Source organism: Mirounga leonina, unplaced genomic scaffold, assembly GCF_011800145.1.
Source record: "Mirounga leonina isolate KUSES-001 unplaced genomic scaffold, KU_Mleo_1.0 Mir_366, whole genome shotgun sequence".
Taxonomy (NCBI): Eukaryota; Metazoa; Chordata; class Mammalia; order Carnivora; family Phocidae; genus Mirounga; species Mirounga leonina.
The window spans coordinates 8579500-8602928 of NW_023270709.1; the positions used below are offsets into that span (position 1 = coordinate 8579500).

General features: G+C 40.6%; 1 protein-coding gene across 1 annotated transcript in view; it reads right to left on the reverse strand.

Moving 5' to 3' along the window:
• Nucleotides 1-21493, reverse strand: part of F13A1 (coagulation factor XIII A chain) — a 162388-nt gene extending 140895 nt beyond the window's left edge. Inside the window, exons 1-3 of the mRNA XM_035030792.1 lie at nt 21398-21493; nt 19101-19252; nt 7144-7332 (exon numbers count right to left, since the gene is read on the reverse strand). Of these exons, the coding sequence (XP_034886683.1) occupies nt 7144-7332; nt 19101-19230 (319 nt within the window). The 5' untranslated portion in view covers nt 19231-19252; nt 21398-21493. The remainder of the gene's footprint in view (nt 1-7143; nt 7333-19100; nt 19253-21397) is intronic.
• Between the last annotated feature and the right edge of the window lie 1936 nt (nt 21494-23429).

A 23429-nucleotide genomic window follows, 5' to 3' on the forward strand; every position in this document is an offset into this window, starting at 1 on the left:
ACCCAACTCTCTTGGATTTAGTGACACTGCATTCCCTGATTTCCCTTCTATTTATCTGATCACATGGTCTTTGTCTCTTCCAGGGGCTCCAGCTCCTGGACTGATTCTTTAAAAGTTATTTGCTCTCAGGATTTGAGCCTCAGTCTGCTTCTTACCTGATTTACTTTGAATAATTTTACCCATCTATGATGTATGAAATCAAAACTGATTCCCTAAACTTCAGAGGCCTTCTATTGGATATGTTTATCTGGAAGTCCCTCAAGTACTTCAAACTCAAAAGGCACAAAGAAAATCATATTTATGCCTCCACTATTTCACTGGTGGAGGTAGGATGCATTGTGATTAGGAGAGAATGTCAGGGTTCCAACTGGAGCCCCAGCACCTTCCAGATGTGACCTCTGGTAAGTTACTTATACCACTCCAATCCTCATCTCATCTGAAAAATGGAGATGACCTTAGTCCCATGCCCAGAGGGGTGCCCAAAGAATTAAATGGGACGTACACAGAACCCCTGCACAGTACCCAGTGTTGGTGAGTGAGTTATCAGTGAGAGCCACTTTCATCCTTATCCTTTCCCACACTCATCTTTTCCCCCCCAATTTCCCTGCATTCTTTATCTCATTGGGAGCCTCTATCATCATAGGCATACAACCCAGCAACCTGGGAGCTACCTGACTCTTTCCTGCCCTCTGTCTGCATAGACGACTGCCAATCACAAGTCCTGTGGATTTTGCCATCCAGATGTTCCTCAAATCCCATCCGTCTTCTCCATTGTTACAACAGATGCCCTAATCCAGGCTCCAACTCTCTCTCCAATCTTGAACCCCCGACTGAGAATTGATAATGTCACTCCCATCCTTAAAACACATCAGAGTCTGACACCCCAGCTGGCTTTTGGGAAACTCTATTCAAGAAATGAGTGAAACAGAAATATTGAAGTGTTGAGGATAATTCAATGTTTTATGTGGTTAAGAATGCAGAATATGTGCAACTGATGTCATCCTGTAATGACTGGGCTCAGGATGAACGACTTCAGTGTGCCATCAGTAAGGGCTGTACTTTCAGACTCACAGGATGGCCAAGCTGGAAGGGACTTCTATACACACCACTGGGGGTCTACCAGCATCCGCTCTTAGTGCTCCCTGCCCCTCTCCTCTGAAGAGACTGAAAAAATGAAATAATTTCATAGCTTCTCTTACAGATAAGGGTGGCAAGTGAGACATGAATAGCTTGCTGGGGGCTTCCAGAAGAGCTTTCGCTGTCCTGATGGGAGGAGCAGGTTTTGCTGAGGACATCCTTCCCCTCTGCTTTCTGCCATACCAGAAATATGAAGCCCGGAGCCATGGGAGCCATGGTAGGACTGAAGAAAAGGCAAGAGAATCTTCAAGGTGCTCTCCTGCACACCTTGGGTTCCTGTGACTGGGCCCAAGGAGCAAGGAACTTGCTCATGAACCCTGTCATTGGCTTGGAGGGCTCACCAGGTAGGGCTGCTTTGAGGGGGATGGCTCGTAAGGGATCCAGCTCATATGTCTCTCCTCAGAATGACTCTCTCTCAACAGGGTATCAGGTAAGTAGGGGGCACATGTCAAAGTAGAACAAAGTAACACCACAAACTTCCTGTTTTCATAGCTGCAGCTCTAGGTTAGCAAAATCTAGAATGAACACTGCTCCAGATTCCTTCCATGATTTGTCATGGCTTTAGACTCAGAGGTAGAAAGACAGAAAAGGCCCCACAAAGGACCAGGCACATCTTTCAGCCACACCCACCTCCTCAAATTCATTAACACATCTTACCTAACGCACAGAGATGGCTGTGCTCTGCCAGCAACTAATGAATGCAGTTATCAAAGTGCGGGGACCATCTGTAGCTCATGCGCGGAAGTCCTGGCTGAGGAAATGCACTTATTCCCCTGTTCACCTTCTCTACAATGAGGACCCAGAAAACAAGGGATAAATCTGGGGCCATCTGAGAGAATCTATTTACTTAAGTTTAAAAAGAAAGAAAGAAAAAAAACTTGATTTAAAGGCAGGATCATGGGGCGCCTGGGTAGCTCAGTCTGTTAAACGTCTGCCTTTGGCTCAGGTCATGATCCAGGAGTTCTGGGATAGAACCCCACATCTGGCTCCCTCCTCCGCAGGGACTCTGCTTCTCCCTCTGCCCCTCATCCCACTTGTGCTCTCCCCCTCGCTCTCTCTCAAATAAATAAATAACATCTTTAAAAAAACCAAAAAAATGAAGGCAGGATCATTTATAAATAAATCCTGTGGTTCTGAAGATAGTAACAAAGGAAACTCCAGTGCTTAGCACATCCCGGCTCATCTGACACAAAGTCACAGGGAAAGAGAAAGGAACAATAATAAAAACCGAATGCAAACTGCAAACAAGTAAGTGTAAGGTGACTTTTTTTCTGTGTTTTAATATAATGATAGCTTGCTCTATGCAATAGTTATATTCTTTAAATTAGTGTTATAAATTGGTCTTTATTGATAAATCTAATCCTGGTATAAACACTTCAAAAGAAATATTTGAAGAGATTCTTTATGTTTTTATTTTTTACAAAGCATTCTCTTTCCTGTTTTTTAAATCATTCCTTCTACTTTCTAGGTTTCCTGAAATTGAGGTGCACCTGCATGTATGTATAAGACTCTGTGCTTCCTTTCATTTCCAGTGCACATTTGATACTCTTGTCTCTTCTCATTACAGCAATTACCTTTAAAATCCAATTTTCATGGTTTTATTCAATCCTATTGAAATAAATATTGCATTTTTTTCTCTTCTTTTTTTTTTTTAAGAAGGCTCCACGCCTGGCATGGAGCCCTGAGATCAAGACCTGAACTGAGATCAAGAGTCGGATGCTTAACCAACTGAGCCACCCAGGCGCCCCACAAATACTGCATTTTAAGAGAAATATCTCTGAGCCCCATGAATGTCCCACAGTTCTTTCTCTTCAGTCCTGGTCCTACCACCGTCATAAAGCCTCAGGCCGTCATGGCACCTCCCTAATGACATGGGGTGCACAAAGAACACTAACTGGGATAAATCCTCTATCATTGGTCTTTTAAGGCCCTTTACAAATGTGATTGATTTCTCATACACTAAAGAGTAGAATGTGGAATTATGTTATTTTTCTTTCCTTGTTTCTGCAGGAAATTTGGAAATCCAAAATCCTCAAATGTAATAACACCTATTATAGGCTACACATATTGGAATACAGCTTAACTCCGAAAGTACACATTGTGGAGTCTAAGAAGGATTCAGAATACGTGTTGGTTTTTAAAATATATGGATTTTTATCTCAAAGGTAAATTTGCTATGCTTCCCCTCTCCCACCTTTTCATTGAAGGAACAAAAGTAATACAATGCCTTTTGTGAAAAAGAAGGGAGGACTTCACATGCTCACGGTGGTGATGCTGTGGTCATGGCCCTGACCTTCCCACTCAGGACAAACCACCCTGCCCCAGTGGCTCACAGCTCCTACTGGGAACCCAATCTGACACTCCTCTTGTCATCTTCCCTAAGACTTCTATTATTATAACTGTTTTCTGAGTGGTCTGTGGGAAAGAGCCTCAGACCTCAATCAAGCCCACTTCAGGGACAAAGCTTTCCTCTCTCCTCTCTGCACTAAATATTTGGCTATAAAGGAGATAAAAAGTTCCTGTGTAGTTGGAGCAAAACTGGGGACAGAGCTTCAAACGTGCATTTGTTGACACACGGGTAGTGATCATTGCATTACAAAGGTGTGAAGGGCATTTTAATCAAATCTAGTCCAAACAAATGTGCGTGTACACACACCCACACTGACCCAAAAGTGATAAATGAACTTAGGGGGAAAAAAATACAAATAAATTTTCATCAGATTTTAAAATACTCTGGAAAATATTAGCTGTGGATTCCTTTCTCACCTGAAGTACTCATTATTTAAAAATATTAACAATAATAGTCTGCTCCCTAAAATGTAATGAAATTGTGGTTATTGCATTTCACCTAACATACAGAAATGATAATTTAGTTTTCCTTTCTCTCACCCCACAATTGGGATAGCAAACAGTTCTGTGCAAAACCCCCATATTGTACTGATGTTGTTTATTTAGCGATCTCTTTCCTCCTTTCCCATTTCCACTCTGGCTTCAGCTGATTTTCCCACATTTATGTACAAATTTGTACTGTAAATGAAAGGAATAGAAACCATATACCTCAAGTAGTTAGGGGTCAGAGATTTTTTTCTAAGGAAGTGTTGTTTATTTTTAGCTTTGATGTTATTACTCTTAATTTATATATATATAAACGTAATATATATATAAAAATATAATATATATAAATGTTATATATATATATATATTCCCACAGAGATCATAATTTTACCTAGATGCCTACATATAATCATATCATCGTCCTTGCCTTTTTTCTCTTTTCCTTACTAGCTTCCCCTTTCCTTTTGCTTCTCCCTTCCTTATTTTGGTTATTTTCCCATCTCCCACCAAGGAATGCATGTCATTACCTATGTGTGTGCTTCTTACTCTTTTCTGCACTTACAATACTCTGCAGACCTAGGCACAGACATAGTTACACACACGTAGAGAAGATCATATATACTCCTCCATATTTCGTTTCCTCACCACTACCTCACCTGAAATCATCTGGCATAGGTCTAATTCATCCTTTTTTTAAAGTAACAATCCATTGGGTGACTATATCACAATATATTCCACCATTCCACTACTGACGGGTGTTTATTTTTATGTCACTATAACAATGCTACAGTAAATAATACCTATCTTTATAAACTAGACTTTAAATATCTTTGGTATAGATTTCCAAGAGTGGAGTTACTGCATCAAAGGCATATGTCTTTTTAATATTAACAGATACTGCCAAACTACTTTCTAAAAAGGTTATGAAATTATACATTTATATCAGCAATGTATGTTTTTCTCAACATACATGCCAGCAACAGATATTACAGCTTTTTTCTAAATTTTTGCCCATTGGATAGAAATGACTTTGCTTGGCTTTCCCAGTCTGCTAGTGAATTTGACCATGTTTTCATGTGATTACAGGTTATTTGGAATTTCTTAATTGTGAATTGTCTCTTCATATACTTTGTCTATTTTTCTATTGCTTATCTTCAGATTGTCAATTTGTAAGAGCTTTTTTTTCTATGTTAACCTTTTATCTCTGATGTATGTTCTGAATATTTTTCCAGCTCTGTCTTTTATCCATTGACTTCATATGTGATATTTTTGTCATATACTTATATTTTGGTCATTTGTTCATATATATGGTCATCTGTGGTATTTTGGCATATATAAAACAAATATATATACATGCAAAATAATATATATAATTATACACATACAGATAAATATATATTAAATACAAGAATATGTTAAATGCATATACTTACATGTAATATATATATATATACTAAAATACCAAGATGTAAAATACAACATCATTTAATTTATTAAAACAACAAACAAAAAAACAAAAAGCCCACATACTTTTCTTACTCCACAAAACCAACAACTACATATTAAGTAATCTTACATACTGACATTGATTTCTGGATTCTCTATTCTGTTCCACAAAACACTTCTTATAATATGTTCTGATAGATGCTTCTGATAGAAAATGCTCTTTTATTTATTTTTTCTTTGTATCATTTTCTTGCCAAGTAATTACTCTTACAAATGAACTCTTATTTTATTCAAGACAAAAAAAATCCTTCAATTGGAAATGCATTATATTTACATACTAATTTTGGGACATTTAAAAAAAATTGAGATATCATATCCAAAAACATACTTGCTTTTTCAAAGTTTTTTCACATCTCTTATTAAGATTTAATAGCTGCTTTGTGTTCTGCATCTTGTTTTTTTAAATTCATTTTTATATTTCATAGTTTTAGTAACTTTTATATGTGGAACTTTTTTTTCTTATTTCTATTTCTAGGTTCTCAATGCTAAAGAGAAAGGCTATTGACTTTTATGTATTTATCTTCCATCTAGCCATCTTACAAAGTTTTATTAATACTGTGCCTTTGTCCTTGAATCTGTTGGGTTTTCTATATATACAATCATAGCAGTAGCAAAATATATAATTTTATTTTTCTCAGTATTTATAGGAGATATTTCTCATTTGCTAAAATCTTTAAAGCTTAGAAAAAAAAGAATGGCAATAGCAGGTATTTCTAATTTCACATTATAATTAAATTAACTTTTTGCAACTTAGAATACCCAAAGTTGTTGGTTTGGGGTAAATAATTTTTACTATAATTGAGGAAATTTTTTTTTACTTTTGTTTTATTTAAAGTCTTTAAAAAAAAAAAGCTGCTGAATTTAATCATGTTCCTTTCAGTGACTATTGATTTGATTGCCTGATTTTTTTCTTTTAATTTATTTATATGTAGGATTATATAGATAGTTTTCTGATATTGAGCCACCTCTGCTTTTTTGTGCATGTGTTTACTTGCTATATCTATAAATTTCTAGGGAAATATTTACTAAAATGTGTCAAATGTTAATAACTATAATTTAAAGGGTACCAGGATCTAATTAATTTGGGAAACACCCAACCAAACAGAGTTAAATGGTACTTCTCAAAACTGTTAAGCTAATGTATATTGTCAACCTACAAAAGGAGATAAGAGTACAAAGTGTTTCGTGAACTTTACTTAACTGTCTATCTTTCATGAGCCATCCTATGGGAGTAGATTAGAGCAGAACAGAGTTTGGGAAATGCTTATATGGAGATTGTATACTAAGAACTGAAAATAGTTTTAGCACGTAAGACCAATGAAATCGTGAGAGAAGAGTTGATAAATTAAAAGCCACACTATAGGATGTCAAAAACAACTGGGGAGAAATAATTAACTAACATTTGTACCAATTATACTCACTTTTATTGTACATATTTTTACTTGGATAGGCCCAAATGTTTGGCATTATACAGATCCATCTTAGAGCATAGGGTGGTCCTGGGGCAGGATGTAGCCCCAGCTCCAGCCAATTGTCAAAATATAATTCTAGGAAGTAAACAGTTGCACCTGTATCCTTCTCTACTATGTGGCCCATGGTATCATGACTATCATAACATGATGACACAGATAGACTATCACAACATGGCTTGCCCAAGGCACTCACCAATGACATATTCCACTCTGAAGAGATCCCTTCTGGGGTCATATGGACGATTGAAGTCAATCTGGATGAAGAAAGTCTGTCCTCTACGTACAATCAGCTTGTTGTTTTCATACTTGTCAGTGTGGTGGTCCACTTTATTGGTGTCCCATCTCTCCTTGAACAGGTGAATATTTGCGACATGAAGGTAGTCTACACATAAAGAAAACAATTGAGGGACACCACTGAGTAACTTTGATACAACCACAAACTCAAAAAACAAGATTGCTTTTCCTGATTCTTTAGGTATTGAGGTAATGTGGTCTGTTGGATTAAACTCTCTACAGGGGGTTGATAGATTTAAGAGTCATTCTCTTGTGACATTCTTGCCTTCAAAGAGGATTTTAAAAGCTTTCCCCGCTGTGACCTCACTGCATACCACAAGGCACTCCCTTGGGATAGACAGAGCAGTGCTGATGATGCCTCCCACATAGGTCTAGGTACAGAGAAACTAGGACCAGAGTTCAAGTCTACACATTCCCGGGCTCATGCTGGCTTTCATCATGACTATCACCTCACTATGTCACTAATTAGAAATAAGAAAGGGATAGCCATTTCAATTTTATCTTTAAAAAGGGAGGCATTAAATCTGACAAAGCCTCAAAGGGATGTTCCAAAGGTCCAAAGCTGACCTTTAATTCAAAATTCTCCTCTTCAGGTAGGGTCAAATACCCCTCCTTCTATAATTCTAAAAGTAGATCTGGTCCCTCAAAGGTAGGAAAGAAAAGAACAGGTGTGGAGACAAAATACTGACATTTCATTGAGATAGATATAACTGTTTCCACTTTGAACATGAAAAAATAAATCTTCACATTTCCACCAATCTGGAAGTCAACCCTGGTCTGATACAAAAATCTATAGGTCTTTCCTCTGGCTTTTGGAATTGGGAGGGTAAATGTCACTTATACATTTATTTGAGACATGATAGCACTGGATAAAGGTTAGATCTCCTCCTACCTTTCTCCCATTCCTCTGCAAATGATCACTGAATATGGAGGTAACTCTGCCCATCTACACTGGTAGTTTGCAAGATCTAGTCTAGAGATAGATTTCTGCATGCACACTTGGAGTTGTAAAGGGGAATTAGGGAGAGAGGTTGGTGGGGGTACACTAGCCTTCTGCCTACCCTGACCCGGTCTGTTGCATGGTTTCTCTCACAGCTGTGAATACAGTATACACAGAGCACAGCTGCTGAGCCTGTACTCATGCTGGAGCATAACCCGGAAAGACTCCAATGCCTTCCTTTGTGTTTACATGGGAATCCTGTGCAGGACACTTGGTCCCCTCTAGCCTCATTTTTGTCTCATAGGCAAAACCAAGAAGTTGGGCTCATTTAGATACTCTCCACTTCTAAAGTTTAGGAGTTCCTGAAACACTCTTGATTAATTCAAAGTCCAGGTAATCCTGAGTTTGAATCCCAGGTCTCTTACTTACATAGGTAAGGGATGTCACCTCACAGAAGCTGAGTTTTCTCATCTTTCAAATGAGGCCACTAATACTTTGAGAATTTCTACAAAAATTCAATTACATAACAAGACAACAGCTCTGGCATGATGCCTGGCACATAGTGGGGCCATAGGCTTACTTGTGGCTAGCTTAACTGTAACTCTGATGGAGCCATTGTATATTTTACATGATGTGGTGTTCGGTGGGCTATTCTGACTGCAACATTACAGCCCAAAGAAGTGCAAGATACAGTTCTATTTTTACCCCATTGCAGAACCCTGAACATGGTCCCCTAAAGGGCACTTTCCTTCCATTATGCTGTGGGTGGAAGATGTTTAATTCTCTAGACCTCTCTCTTCCAAGCTGCCTTTCCCCTAAGTTCTCTGGTCTTATTAAGGTCACAATCCCTAGTGTTAAGTCAGCTTCAGAAAGAGCTGGAGACTCATAAATGTCTTAGTTGAAAAGGACCTTAGTAATCAACTCATCTGGTCCTCCTTAGCACGGCGCCTTTCAATAATGTTTTTGTTTTGTTTAAATGTCTAAAAACTGAATCCTCAGAAATGGGTTTAATCAGGTCTCCATTCATCAGCACCAATGGAAGGAATGCACTGATATTATAGCCTCACAGAATCTCTGAGGGCAAAGGCACTTTCTAGACCATCTGGTAGACCTGCTATGTGCTGCATGAAACATCTTGGAAGCCCAAATGCTTGGGCTTTTTGTCTTCATCTGAACAGGAAACACACTATCTCACAAAACAAACAGTCCATTTTTAAACAATTTTAATTATTTGAAAAGCCCTCTTAAGATGAACTGACATCTGCTTCCTTGTAATTTTTCTAACCATGGATCTTGGTTCTGATTTCTGGATAAATATAGACTACATTCTATTCATTTTATCTGGTACTCCTTAGGTATATAAAGGCTTCTATTCCTTTGACTAAAACATTCTCCATTTCCTCAACTGTTCTTTTCTGGAATTTTAACCCTCTACTATTTTCTGGAATGCATTTCATTTTATAAATTTCTCTCTAGTTGTATTTTTCCTAGAATTAAGTACATTATTCTCGCTGTGGTATTTCCAATGAAAGACAGAGACTGCTACATCTTTCAAAACAAATAGCATATTTCTATTATTTCAATCAAAGATATCATTAGTATTTTGAATAGTTTTACCTTATTTTTGATTTACATTAAGCATCTGTTAAAGCAAAAACCTTTAGGGTGGGGGGATGGGTTAGCCTGGTGATGGGTATTAAAGAGGGACGTACTGCATGGAGCACTGGGTGTTATATGCAAACAATGAATCATGGAACACTACATCAAAAACTAATGATGTAATGTATGGTGATTAACATAATATAATAAAAAAATAAAAATAAAATAAAAATACATTCTGATGTCATTTCTACCAGTAGTGCATTATGATTCAATACAGATCCCTAGAAGCCAGCCATATCTATACAAAGGTTTTCTTCTTTGTAGCTCAGTTTTAAGGCTTTGCATGTATTCATATTAAATTTCATCTTATTGAATCTGGTTAATTATTCCAAGCTCTTAATATAATTGTAGACCCTAAGCATATATTCAATATATTTAATATTCTCCACAACTTCCTGTCCTCCAGGAATTTTATGCATGTCATTTTATGTTGCCATTCAAGGCATGGATATAAATGTTGATTAGGTCACTGCCTAATAAATACAAGCTCAATAAATACACGGTGGTAGATACTAAAAAATGAACAGATAATTATGACATAGCACCATAAGTATTCTGATAAAGCAGTATAGGGTATCGGGTAGAAGAGGGTATCTGGGAGGTATAGGAAGCCTGTAACTCAGATTGAGGAAGTGGAATTAAGGAAGCTTTTTGGAGGAAGTGAGGTATATAAGCAATGGTCAGAAAGATGAACAAGTTATCCAGGTATAAAAAGGGGTGCGGAAGGATGTTTCAGGGAGAGGGGAGTGAAGACTTAGGCAACAGAGTGTCTGGTTTACTTAAGAAATTGAAAGATGAGGGCGCCTGGGTGGCTCAGTTGGTTAAGCGACTGCCTTCGGCTCAGGTCATGATCCTGGAGTCCCGGGATCGAGTCCCGCATCGGGCTCCCTGCTCGGCAGGGAGTCTGCTTCTCTCTCAGACCCTCCCCACTCTCCTGCTCTCTCTCTCTCAAATAAATAAATAAATAAAATCTTTAAAAAAAAAAAAGAAATTGAAAGATGATTGGTTGGCTGGAGTGTAGTAGTGGGACCACAAAGGAGGAATAGGCAGGAGCTGCTCATGCAAGCCCTGTAGACCATGTTAGGAAATGTGGACTTCCACTGCATTGGGGATCCCGTGAAAAATCTGAAATAGCAAACTGACATGTCTTTATGTGTGTGTGTGTGCGTGTGCAAATTTCAACTTTTTCTGGTGAAAGAGTAAGAAAAGGAAAGGATGGTGGCCGTGTTGGAGGCAGGAAGGTCAGTTAAGAAGCTACTGCATCATTCCAGGTGAGGGACTGGGTGAGTCTAGTCTGCCTGCAGGTATTGAATGCACTGTTCCTGAGCACTGCCAGAATTCACCTCATCTCATCCCACCTCCACTCCCATAATAATGTGCCCCTGAAAATGAGTATATTAGTTTTATGCCTTGGCTTCCCAAGCATCTTTGAGAAAGGGAAAAATAAAGCTGGAAAGAGAAAGTCAAGTATTTTTTAGTATCTGGTTCTCATTGGTTTTATTTTTATTGCAAATGGAAACTGGCTTTCTAGTTCCATGAGCCTGTCCAGTGAACCTGGTTAATGTCTAGTGAGTCTGGTTAAAGCCAGTCTATCCTCAAAGTAGTGTAATGCAGTGATACTTCGGTGGGATATTGATATGCACTGGAAGAATAAGGGTTCCATGGTTAAGCCAGTTTTGGGAAACCAAAGTCAATTAGGATACTTGAAGGATTTATGGGAGACTTTTATTGATGTAGACTATAACTCTCCTAGAGGTGTCATGTTTTCCCAACTTAAATGACTATGGGAACTATTTTTTGGGGCAATCAGTGTTTTGCAGAATATGTTCTAGGAGATGCTTCACTATTTACTAATCGTGCAACCTCAGGGAAGTTATTTAATCTCTCTTCACTTTCTTTATCTTTAAAAAGATAATAAAACACTTGCCTTATAGGGTTAGTGTAAGCATTAGATGAAAAAAGAAATGTATGTAAAGTGCTTTAGCACTATGTCTGGGACTTAGTAAATTCTCACAAATTATTTTTATTATATTAGCATTGTTATTATTAAGAGAGGAGATTAGCATAGTGGATAAGAGCATGGATTTTGGAGCCAGACTGCCTGGACTCACAGCCCAGCTCTGGCACTTACTATTGCTGTGACTTAGCACAAGTTATACAAATTTGCTGTGCCTCAGTTTTATTGCCCGCAAAATGGTGGTGGTGTGGGGATTAAATGAGAGAATGCTGCATTCCCGGGGTGCCTGGGTGGCTCAGTCAGTTAGGTGTCCCACTCTTGATTTTGGTTCAGGTCATGACCTCAGGGTCATAAGATTGAATCCCACCTTGGGCTCTGCGCTCGGCATGGAGCCTGCTTGAGATTCTCTCTTCCCTCTCCCTCTGCCCACCTCCTGCCCCCACTAGTGTATGCTCTCTCTCTGAAAGAAGAAAAGAAAGAAAGAAAGAAAGAAAGAAAGAAAGAAAGAAAGAAAGAAAGAAAGAAAGAAAGAAAGAAAGAAAGAAAGAAAAAGAGAGAAAGAAAGAAAGAAAGAAAGAAAGAAAGAAAGAAAGAAAGAAAGAAAAGAAAGAAAAAGAAAAAGAAAGCAAGCTTCATTCTTTGTATTCTGAGAAGACAGGCTTGCTTTTCTTTTCTTACATTTCTACAGGTGGGTGAAATAATTTTCTCCTCTTCATTCCCAGAATACATTTTTCCTTTTTAAAATAAAAATTAATTATAATTAAGCACTTTGTGTCACGTTGATATAGGTGATTTTATTTGTGGGACTGTAAGCCCTTTGAGGACAAGACCTCATCTTGTGTACCCAGGACAATGCAAAAAGAAGCCATAGCAAATATACCACTTTTCACTTTAAACAAATGTAATGCCTGAATTGGAGCTTGAGGTTGGTTTATGCATCATAAAATGGATATTCTATTTATCATAGGATTAACCATAAAGTCTTTAAATGTCATTTATCAGACAATTTCACATTTCAGGACTATATTTAGTATGTATATTGTACAGTGTTGAAGACAGTGATCTGGGGTTTTATAACATAAGGCCTCCAGCCCAGAACTTTTATTTCAGACTGGAATAAAAATGCCATGCCTTGATAGTACACAACTTATATATTGCTTATAACAAAAGGTAAGCAAGAGTACTAATAAATTCTTTTGAGTATATAAAACCTAAGCCAAAAATAATCTACAGTGTCACAGTGAAAACAAATATATATATTTATTTTTTTCACATAAAAATATATATTAAATAATATTATTTTATATTACATAATGATAATATATAAAATAAATGTATATTAACATATACATGAAGGATTTGTTTTAAAATAAGGCAATCTACAATGTTATAATTTTAATAACACTCCATTCCAAGTATGGAGTTTTTAAAAATGTTATTTTTTTCTAAGTGATCTTATCATCCTCTACTGCAATATCTCTCTAACAGGTCATTGTCTTCAGGAAAAAAGAAAAAAAATATCATGGAAAATTACAGTGGTACCCTATGTGGGGGAAAAACTAAGGCAATGATAAGTAAAATTTCCCTGTGTAATCTCTTAAAATAAAAGTCCATATTAAAAATAATTTAAACCAAGGAAAACATTTCATTTAAGAAATAAAACTTGAGGAATGCCTGGGTGGCTCAGTTGGTTAAGCGTCTGACTCTTAATTTTGGCTCAGGTCATGATCTCAGGGTCGTGACATCAAGCCCTGCACTGGGCTCCACACTCAGTGTAGAGTCTGCTTGAGATTCTCCCTCTCTTTCTGTGCCTCCTTTGGCTCGTGCTCTCCCTCTCTTTCTAAATAAATGAAATCTTAAAAAAAAAAAATAATAAAACCTTGACCAAAACATGGAAGATTAAAAGCAACAATGAGAGTTTGAGAGTTTGAGGAGCGACTGTTCTAGACTGTAGTCAAATGGACAAGACATATAGAAGAGTAATGGGAGGGTGCTTTATCCTTTAGTGGGAGAAGGAAATGACAACCCTATTGCCCTCCCCCTAGTGTAGTCTGCTACATCTCCAGATCTGCAAGGGGGGTGAATACTAAGGAGTAAGGTGAAGTCCCAATACCACCAATTAAACATTTTTTTCATTGCTCATGGACACTTACCCACAGAGCAACCTTTGTATTTGGTGTTTACAATACCTAATAATAACAAGGGCTCTACAGATGTTGGTCATAAAATATAAGCATAGATACACAAATATCATAGTTCTTTCTATTGTCCATTGTGCTTACTGTTGTCCATCTTCATGCAGTAAACACTCAGTAAACATTTATTAAGCTGGCATATTGATTTCTGCCTTTTTTTATTGGATTAACGAGACATAGTTTAGATTCAAAGAGCCTTCTCATCATCCAGGCTCCATTTGACACAAACATGAAATGAATTTGCTTCTCCCTGTCCAAGCCCAGTTCCTGGCAAAATGGAGCCACTCATTGCTAAGCTACTTTTGGGTTTGGTTTTTTGGGTTTTTTGAGATATTGTAGCTGGGAAGTTGGCAGCTTGCTCTTTCGAAGTGACAGCTTTCAAAAAGTCTACCTAACACAATTTAGCCTAATTCCAAACACATCAGAAAAGGGACTGTTAAAAAAAAAAAAAAATCTCTCCTCATGAGCCAGCTGCCTCCCTGTCTTCCTACCCTTTCCCTAATATGAAAAAAAGTAGATTATTTTCTCCTAAGTTGTAAAAATATTCTTCCGAGAATGATTATACCTGTCACAGATGGAATCTTGAAATCAGTTGAATGTTTAGGTTCATATCCTAGGAATTCCCTAGTGAATTGAAATCTCCATGCAATCTTTGGTAATATTATTACCAAACTGTAGGCATAAATACTGTCCATGAGGAAGTAGGTTTGTTTATTGTTGAAACAACAGGATAAAAGTTCCTCTCTCTATTTCTCTTGGATACCCCAAATTTTAAAGTATCATTAATTAGAATGATTAAAAACATTTTCTTAAGCAGCTTATTGTTTTTTAACTGTTGCTATTCAAATGTCCTGTACCGTAAAATGTAGAAGAAATGCTCAGTGGCTCAGAAGAAGCTAGAATAAGAAGTGAGACCAGTATCTTCTCCAGAGATGGAAATCTGCCTGGTTTACTTTTCCTCTCACCAGAAGTATCTCAACAGCCTCCAAATGTATTTCCTTCTCTCCATTTGCTCCTCACCATTAGAATTACCTTCATGAAACATAGTTCTGATTATGTCATTTTGCTATTTAGAATCCTTTGCAAGTCCTTCTTTATCTGCAGGAGAAAAGGTAAGGTCTCAGTGTACCTACTGTAACAGGTCCCTGCCTACTTTTCCCAAGCTCATCCCCGCCTTGTCCCCATTACTTGATATGTACTGTTCCCTCTGCTAGAAATGCTGTTCCCATGCACTTGTCTGCCTGGAAGTCTCCTATTCATCCTCTAAGACCAAACTCAGATGGCCTTTCATCATTAAGCCTTCCTCACCATCTTTCCCACTGTCCCCACACCATATCATTACTTTCTCTGTTCTTTCATTGCAACTGGCATAATTTCTGTGACATTATTTGTTGCACTGAATTGCAATTATATTTTCTGTGTCTATTTCATCTAGTAGATGGAGAGCCACTTGAGGCCAGGGATTGGCTTACTCATCTTTGTGTCCTCAGAGAGAACTTAGCATACTTCCTGACACATAGGTGGCAATCATTAAATGCTTTTACACAAACTGAATGAAATGATGAATTGGTTCTATACAACATCATTTCTTAATCATACATTAAATGCCTTCCTAATTCTTTTAAAAACCCTCAATCCAGAGAGGTTTACTCTGCACAAAGGCGAGATTGATAATTAACTAGTTAATTAATTGCTTTGGTTCTGACAGGGTGTGGGGTGGGAAGGAGGAGAGATGCTCAGAAAGGCACAAGACCCCATTAGCCTGAAAGATTCTAGATCTCTCCTGCATTTGACTTTTTAGGGATCTAGACTTGATTTCCAGTTTGAATTCATCATATTAGATCTGCCAAATAAGGATTATAATCACTACTGCAAAGGATAACCTATGGTTAATAATGCAGAGTCAAACCAGACCAAGAATATAAGGCTATCTTCCAGAACATTACATCTCCTGCTAAAATAACCTTTGAGACCAGGAAAGCTGTAGAGAGATTTCCAGAAACAACCACTAAACATTCAGAACAGTCTATTAGGAAGAGATGCAAATCCAGCAATCTGAGGAGATTTTCACATATTTTAATTGGCTACAACTAAGTTCAGAAGGGGGCATGAAGAACCCCTAAAACACATGAGGATGTCAAACATCACGACTGACTGGATGGTCCCATCTCTGGGGTCTCACTGTCACCTCAAATATTTCCATTTTTTTTTTTTTAAATATCATGATGCTGTATGGGAAGAGCCTCATGTGAGTTTATACATTTTGAAATGCAGGCTAAAGTCATTCTTAACCAAATATTCACAAAAGCTGTGAATTAAGGGTATCATACCCACTCAGTGTATATTATATATATATTGACTGTCACAGGAGCATTCGAAATGAAAAATCTGCCGTTTATCCCTTTTCCTCCTCTTGCTTCTCTGCCTTCTCAGTCAGTTTGGAAAGAGCAGCTTGATGAAGGGACACTTTTGGAAAAAGCTTCCATTGAAACAAATGAGGAGAGTTTGACTTAGGGCTTTGTGAGCCAAAGCTGTCCTCAGACCAGGGCTCAGGGAGCTTCAAGCCTTCTTTGATGCCCCTAGGGGTCACTGCATAAACTGCAAGAAGACAGCAGCTAATCACACGTGACAGCCTTAGCAGGGGATGACTTGGGAGAAATGGATGTATTTTGTGTCAGAAAACCTGCTTTTGGCACAATAAAAGAGAAACATGAAATGTAAAGGATAAGTAGGGGATAGTTCTTGATCACATGGTTTCTATACTGGTACTTTTCTTCTGTTCTACTCATCTAGGACTTCCCCCATGATACCTGGGTTCAGAGACCCTATCCTCATGGTATGTAGTACTTAGCTCACATGTGGGAGACAGATTAAATGAAGACATGTTTTTAAAACCTGGAACCTGCTATTAATAATAAGATTATAATGACTCTAGGCCTGATGAGTCATTCAATTCTCAAGTGATTGATTTTTCATTCATTCTACAAATAGTCATTGGATACTCATATTCCTCTGCCAGGGCCTGTAATAGGTATCCCAGAATGTTACTTGGGCTGTGGACACATATGATTGTCAAGCAAATGATGACTGATTTTTCAAAATAATTCCCCACCCGTGCCTCCAAAAATAAATACACAGAAATCAATAATCCCAGATTTTTTTTTAAATCAACCTACCTACTCAAGTTCTCTGGTAGTTTTGATTTCTTGTTAGGAACATTTTGTTCAGATTTCAGATATACAGCCCCTGTAAGCTGTTACATGTTCCCCTTAGAAACAAGTGTTCACTGGGGTGGCTCCCAACCTTGTAGGGTATGACAACTTGCACATTCTGAATCAATGAGCATTTGTTGGTCAAGTGTCTCATAGATCAGGTGTCTCATAGGCACTAGTCATTTGATCATCATGGCAACTGGGAAGTAAGTATTGCTTCCATTTTCTTGATGGAGAAACTGAGGCTCCCCTGGGTGGCAAAGTTAGTAAGTGACAAATGTGGAACCAGAACCCAATTCTTCTGAGTCCTGAACCAAGGGGCTCTTTGCTACATCTCACTGTCTCTGTTCACATTTCTCCTCACTGATCCTATGCCCCTTTCTCTTTCTGTTCTTTTTGCCCACTTCTTTCAGCACCTTGGCCCCCATTCCCCAGGGCCAAAAGTCTTCTCTGCCAGAGGAGGATTTTGCTAAAACACTGAATACACCAAGGTATAATAATTTGCTTATAATTGCTTGATAATTTGACGTCTGCATGCTTTCCAATTTTATTTGCATTCTTAGAGAAAGGAAGGAAAAGAAAAGAAAGGAAAAGAAAAGAAAATGATAAACCCAAGTTTGGGCAGTGAAGGAGTGAACATCAACTACTTGCTTTGACCTCAGTTTCCCCACCTTGTAACATGGGGATTTAGATGAGTTAATTAACAAGTCCTTTTTAACTCAGTTCTGTGTCTCTAATCGCAGAGTTGTAGGGAATGCAGCACCCCACTTGGAGAGAGCTCAGAACTACAAGTTCACAAGTCTGTCCGGATGCTTCCACTCAACTGAAGAAGCCCTTCTGTGAGTTCCCCCCTCCAAATTTGGATGGTACCTTAATGGATGGTACTAGATATCTCTCTGTTTTCACAGTTGGATATCAAATTGTCTAGACATGACAGTAACCCAATCAAACCTGTCTACAAGGTGCAGGCAGTTCTCTAATTTGCCGGACTTGTTAATAATCAGCATGGTTCTTTCCCTTTGCTTTCAACTGCTGATCTCTTTCTGAGGAGGCGGATTAACCACCCACCACAGGGGTGATCGTGGGCACCTGCCCCCAACAAGTGGGTGTTTACCTCCCAGTTAAACCTAGCGCACAGTACCCTCAGGAGCAGAAGTGGGCTTGCTGCATGAGTGCTACCAACAAAAAGTGGTCCATGCGAGATGCCATTCAAGGACATGTGAATGTCCCTGCTGTGACCCAAGGGAATGCTGTCTGTGTCACCAAGCCACTGCTGGCTCCTGGGCCCCATCACAGTTGACAGGGCTGAGTGGAGGTCAGCTGCTGGCTGCTACTCCCAGAGCAGGTCCCTTGGGATCATTGGAGGCGAGAGCAGGGGAAGCAGCTTGCCTCACCTGCTCACTAGGCTGTTCTGGAGAGAAATAGAGGGCTTCCATCTCCATTACTGTCAGAGTCTGGCATCTTTCACCAGCTCTGAAATTCACAGCAATGGAGGGAGGAGGGAGGAGGGAGAGGGAAAGAGGCACAAGCCAGACAATCAAAACAGCCACAATATTTTGGAAGTGGAAACTTCCAGCTAGAGAATATTTTTAAAAGCAGAACAGCAGGGCTGGAAGAGGCATCCACTGAGCCAATGCCCTTGTTTTTTAGAGGAAATAGCTAAGAGGTAGAAAGACAAAGTGACTTCCCTGGGATCACAAAGCTATTGAGTGGTAGAACTGGGACAAGAATCTGGATCTTGGGGCCTTTTACCACTCAGAAGAAGGCTTGGGAGTCTTTTCTTTGATACCAGACACTGGCAGGGGAGCCGCTTTTGTGGGAACCTAGTGGAGACAAAGGGTGCTGACCCAGCCAGCACCTGCAGGTAGGAGCAGGTGGGGAACCCTGTACCTTGCAGGTTGACACCTCGGGGCATCAACCCTTGCAGCTCCACAGTGGGGAGGTCATCCTCTGCCGCATTGGATGCATTGCGGGGCAGGGCTCTCCTGCCTCCAAATGCAGGCTCGGAGGTCTCGGACATTCTCAGCTAGCTTCACAGGCTCCTTGTGGGGGAGAAAGGGAGACACAGAAAAGGAATGGGAGGCGAGTTACATTTGAGACAAGGATTCAAAAATAGAGAAGCAGACATGTCTGTGTGGGGTAGCACTGAAGCAACACATTGTGAGTTTCACATAAATAAAGCTTGAGAAGTGGCAGTAAGGATTAGTCTAATGATGGAGCACAGTTCCCCAAGGACCTTGGGGAGATTTCTTGTTTGTCAAAACATATGGAAAGCAGAAGAAACAGGACTTATTTGGAGAAATAAGATTTTAGAAAGCAGGGTATTTTTTCCCCCCTCATTACCCCTAAAGGCAGTATTTTTGTAAGAAACATTTAATGTCATATGCCCGTACATATGTCCATTTCATATAGACTTACAAAGCCCTAAGTCACTTTTAAGAATAAAGTTATCCGGGGCGCCTGGGTGGCTCAGTTGGTTAAGCGACTGCCTTCGGCTCAGGTCATGATCCTGGAGTCCCGGGATCGAGTCCCGCATCGGGCTCCCTGCTCAGCAGGGAGTCTGCTTCTCCCCCTGACCCTCCCCACTCTCATGTGCTCTCTATCTCATTCTCTCTCTCAAATAAATAAATAAAATCTTAAAAAAAAAAAAAAAGAATAAAGTTATCCAACCATGTCCAGATAAGTGGCATCCTCCAAAGCATTCATTTTTGCAACTTCATTCAACCAATATTTAATGAGAGCCTACTATGTGCCAGGCTGTGATCTGGGCACTTGGGATGCATCAGAGAACAAAACAGAGGATTGTTGACCTAGAGAGCTTTCCGTCCAGTGAGGGCTAGGGTGGAGGCCACACTTTGCAGAGGTAAACAGAAAAGGGTGTGAGAAGGTGGCAAGTGCTTTGGAGCCAGGACCACACAGAGCAGGAGAAGGCTGATGGAATCTGGGTGGGTGAAGGGGGTACACTGCAATTTTAAATTAGGGCTATTAATAGCCTTTCTCTGAATGTATTTGGTCAGTGGTGCTAATACTGACTTTTCCCCAAGCCTGCTTCCCCTTCCTCTGGAGTTTGTACAGGCGAGGAGCCAGCTTAAACACCAACACCTCACTGTCAGGCCCCAATCAGTCGGTACTTGTTGACCAACTGACCAAATAAAGGGAGCCCTTGTTTCTGGCCCAAATGGAGCTTTTACCTTGATCACCTGGATCACCCAGTCATGACTCTTGGTTATTTGGCTCTTCTCAAAAACCTCAAAGATGAAGAGCATCCACTATAGAGGCAACCAGAGTAGACTGTTCCGGAAACATGTTGAGCAAAGGCAACACAGCTGGAGACAAGAGAACCACTTTCTAAGGTATTTGGTCTGGGAAGGAGACAGCAATGTTTGCGAGTATAAAGTCTGAATAGGTTTCCGTAAATACCTACAGACATACTTACACAAAGGCTCCAGTGAGCTAAGGGGACAGGGAGAAAGGGTTAATGATGGAGGGAAGGTAAGAAAAAGCAGTCCTCTGGAGGAAAATAAGCCGGGTGAGGAGGGGAGGGTGTAGGGGAGAACAGAGTAGAGCAGTGCGGTAGCCTGTTGGGAGAGAGAACCCAGAAAGCTGAGAGCTGGTGAGCCCCAGGTGCTTACCAGGTAAGGGGAGACTGTGCAGGTGAGTGCAGGTGGGCAGAAGCAACCCCTTCTCCACAGGTCTGGGGGCACAAGTGCTCAACTTCAGCTCTTGCATTGGGAGAGGGAAAGGGGATGCACAGGGATGCAGAGCCAAGCCAAGCAGGTGTTCTTACCTGGTCCTATATCCCTCTCTCTCTAACCTTTTGTTTCACCCCTCCATAGTCTGCTCCCCTGAAGAGAGGGGAGCTCCCTTGGGGAGCACTCCCAGGTCCTTTATTCCCATCTGGTGGCCTTCTTGCAAGCAGCAGCTTCCGGGAAGCTTGGAGTACCTGAGAAGTTCCCGCTTGGACGGAAGAGGGGCTGGGTAGGCGCTGAGATGGGGACCAGGAGAGGCAGTGGAAAAGTGGGGGCGCCTCTGACCCTCGTCCCCTATACCCGGAGCAGCCGCCTGAGGGATCGCTGGAAAACTCTAGGGCAGGGGGGCAGGTGCAGCGGGCCCCTCGGCTCCTGGGTGCAGGTTTGCCCCTGGGTGCAGGTTTGCCGTGAGGCCCGGCAGGAGGGGCTGCTGCTTACCTGCGGTCCCCGCCTGAGGTGCCCTAATGCAGGCTGGCTCTGTGCGGCTCAGGGGTACTTCCTCAAAAGGACGCAGGAAAAACGACAAGAAAGTTGGCTCTTAAATAACTTCCTAACAGCCCTCCCCCTCCTCCCCCTCCAATCCCACAGGGTTTTCTCCTCCCCCTTCTTGACAGCTGGAGCAAACAGAGCAGCTTCTAGGACTTTCTACTTACTTCTGCCATCCTGTTGATGTTATTCTGGCATGAGCCCCTCCTCCCACCCATGCCCCCTTACTCCCAAGTTCCTAGCCCTGCTTCTCCTCACCATCCCCACCTCCAGTTCTGCCGCCTCTCTCCAGCGCCCTGCACACCCTGCCCCCTCCCTTTCCTCAGAGGGGCTGTAAGGGTCTTCCTCCGCAGGTAATGTCCCCCCTGGGGATTCTGAGGTTGGCTGCTTGGATGAAGGGTGGGTCTGCCCTCTGGCAGACAGGTCACAGACAGCTGTGACCATGCATAAAGCAAGAGAAATGTGTCCTTCTTGAGTCAATAAGGTTGAGGGGGGATGGTCTGCATTCTTAAAACATCCATGGGAGCCTCAGCCACCACCTAACTGCAAGACTTCCCACAGGAGGGGAGGCCCAGCCCTGGGGAAGATGAGTAAATAACTTTAAGTGTCACAAAATTAGAAAATAACTGTTTTGTTTTTTTTTCCTGAAAACCATTTTGGTTTATCTTCAAATAACTGGAGAAATAGAAAATTTTTCTTCTATGTATATATTTTTTTCTGAGTCTTTGTATCTCTAAATACTCCTATTTTCAGACATGGCTATTTTTAACCTTCTTTACTGTCTTCAAATTTCTGACCTTGCCCCCTGATCTAATTTCAGAGAGAGAGGGGAAAAAAAAAGACACCATCGGTTAGGAATTCTCTAAATTTTCTGCTACCAATCTATGAACTTGCCTGCAAACTTACCCATATTTCCCTCTTTCTTTCTCTTACTAAAGTGGAAAAGGTTTCCAGTCACCCCCTTGTCCGTGGCCAAGTGCAGGAGGCCCTGCCTTTTTGCCTGTGGTCCATGTCACCTTGTTCTCCAGGGCCTTGACATACTGCGTATCCATTCTTTCTCCTCTATCTTCAAGCTCCCACTCGGGCAGCTTCTCCCCACCAGCACTGACACAACTTCAAGGTAAGTCTCTTCAATACTAAGTTAAATCCTTCCCTGGGCCAACATGCCCCTGGCTATTGCTCCCCTCTTTCCTCTTCATTGCAAACTTCTACCATCTGGCATCTGCCCCCATCATTCCATTGAAACTATCTCAAGGTCACCAATGGTCTGTGCTAAATACAAAGGACAGGATTCTGTTCTAATTCACTTACCCTTTGGAGACACTGAACTTGCCCACTCTTGCCTTGAAGGTTTGTCCCCCTCGATTCTGGGGCATTACACTCCTCCAGGGCTGCACACACCCCCTCGGATTAACGTGGTGTTCCCATCGTTCTCATTTCCCATCTGTATCCTGACATGTCCCAAATTTAGGTCTTTAGCCATGATCTTTTCCAGAACCTCAGATTCCCCAATGTAACTGCCTCCTAACCATCTTGGCATGCCCCAGTGATAACTCACACACATCATGTCTAAAATGAGATGTGTAATTTCCCCTGAAAACCTGGTTCATCTCAAAAGTTCCCTGTCTCAGTGAATGCCATCACCCTAATTCTGTTGCCAAGCCAGACATGTGGTGTTGTTCTCGGCACTTCCTTCTTTTCCTCCCCTCAACTCCCAAATCCAATCCCTCAACAAACACTTTCTATTCTTCCTCTTAAATATCTCTTGAACCTAGCCATCCACTCCCACTCCCACTGTGGAGGTTCAGACCACCACATCATCCTCTGTTTTCAAAATCCCCAGAACCACCTACCACTTCCAATCTTGAGTCCTCCATCCTGTTCTCCACACTGCAGTGAGAAAGAGCTTTGAGGGCTCAAATCTGAAATCAAATTGTTTGCACAAACTCTCCTATCACCACTTCCCTTTGCTTTTAGGATAAAT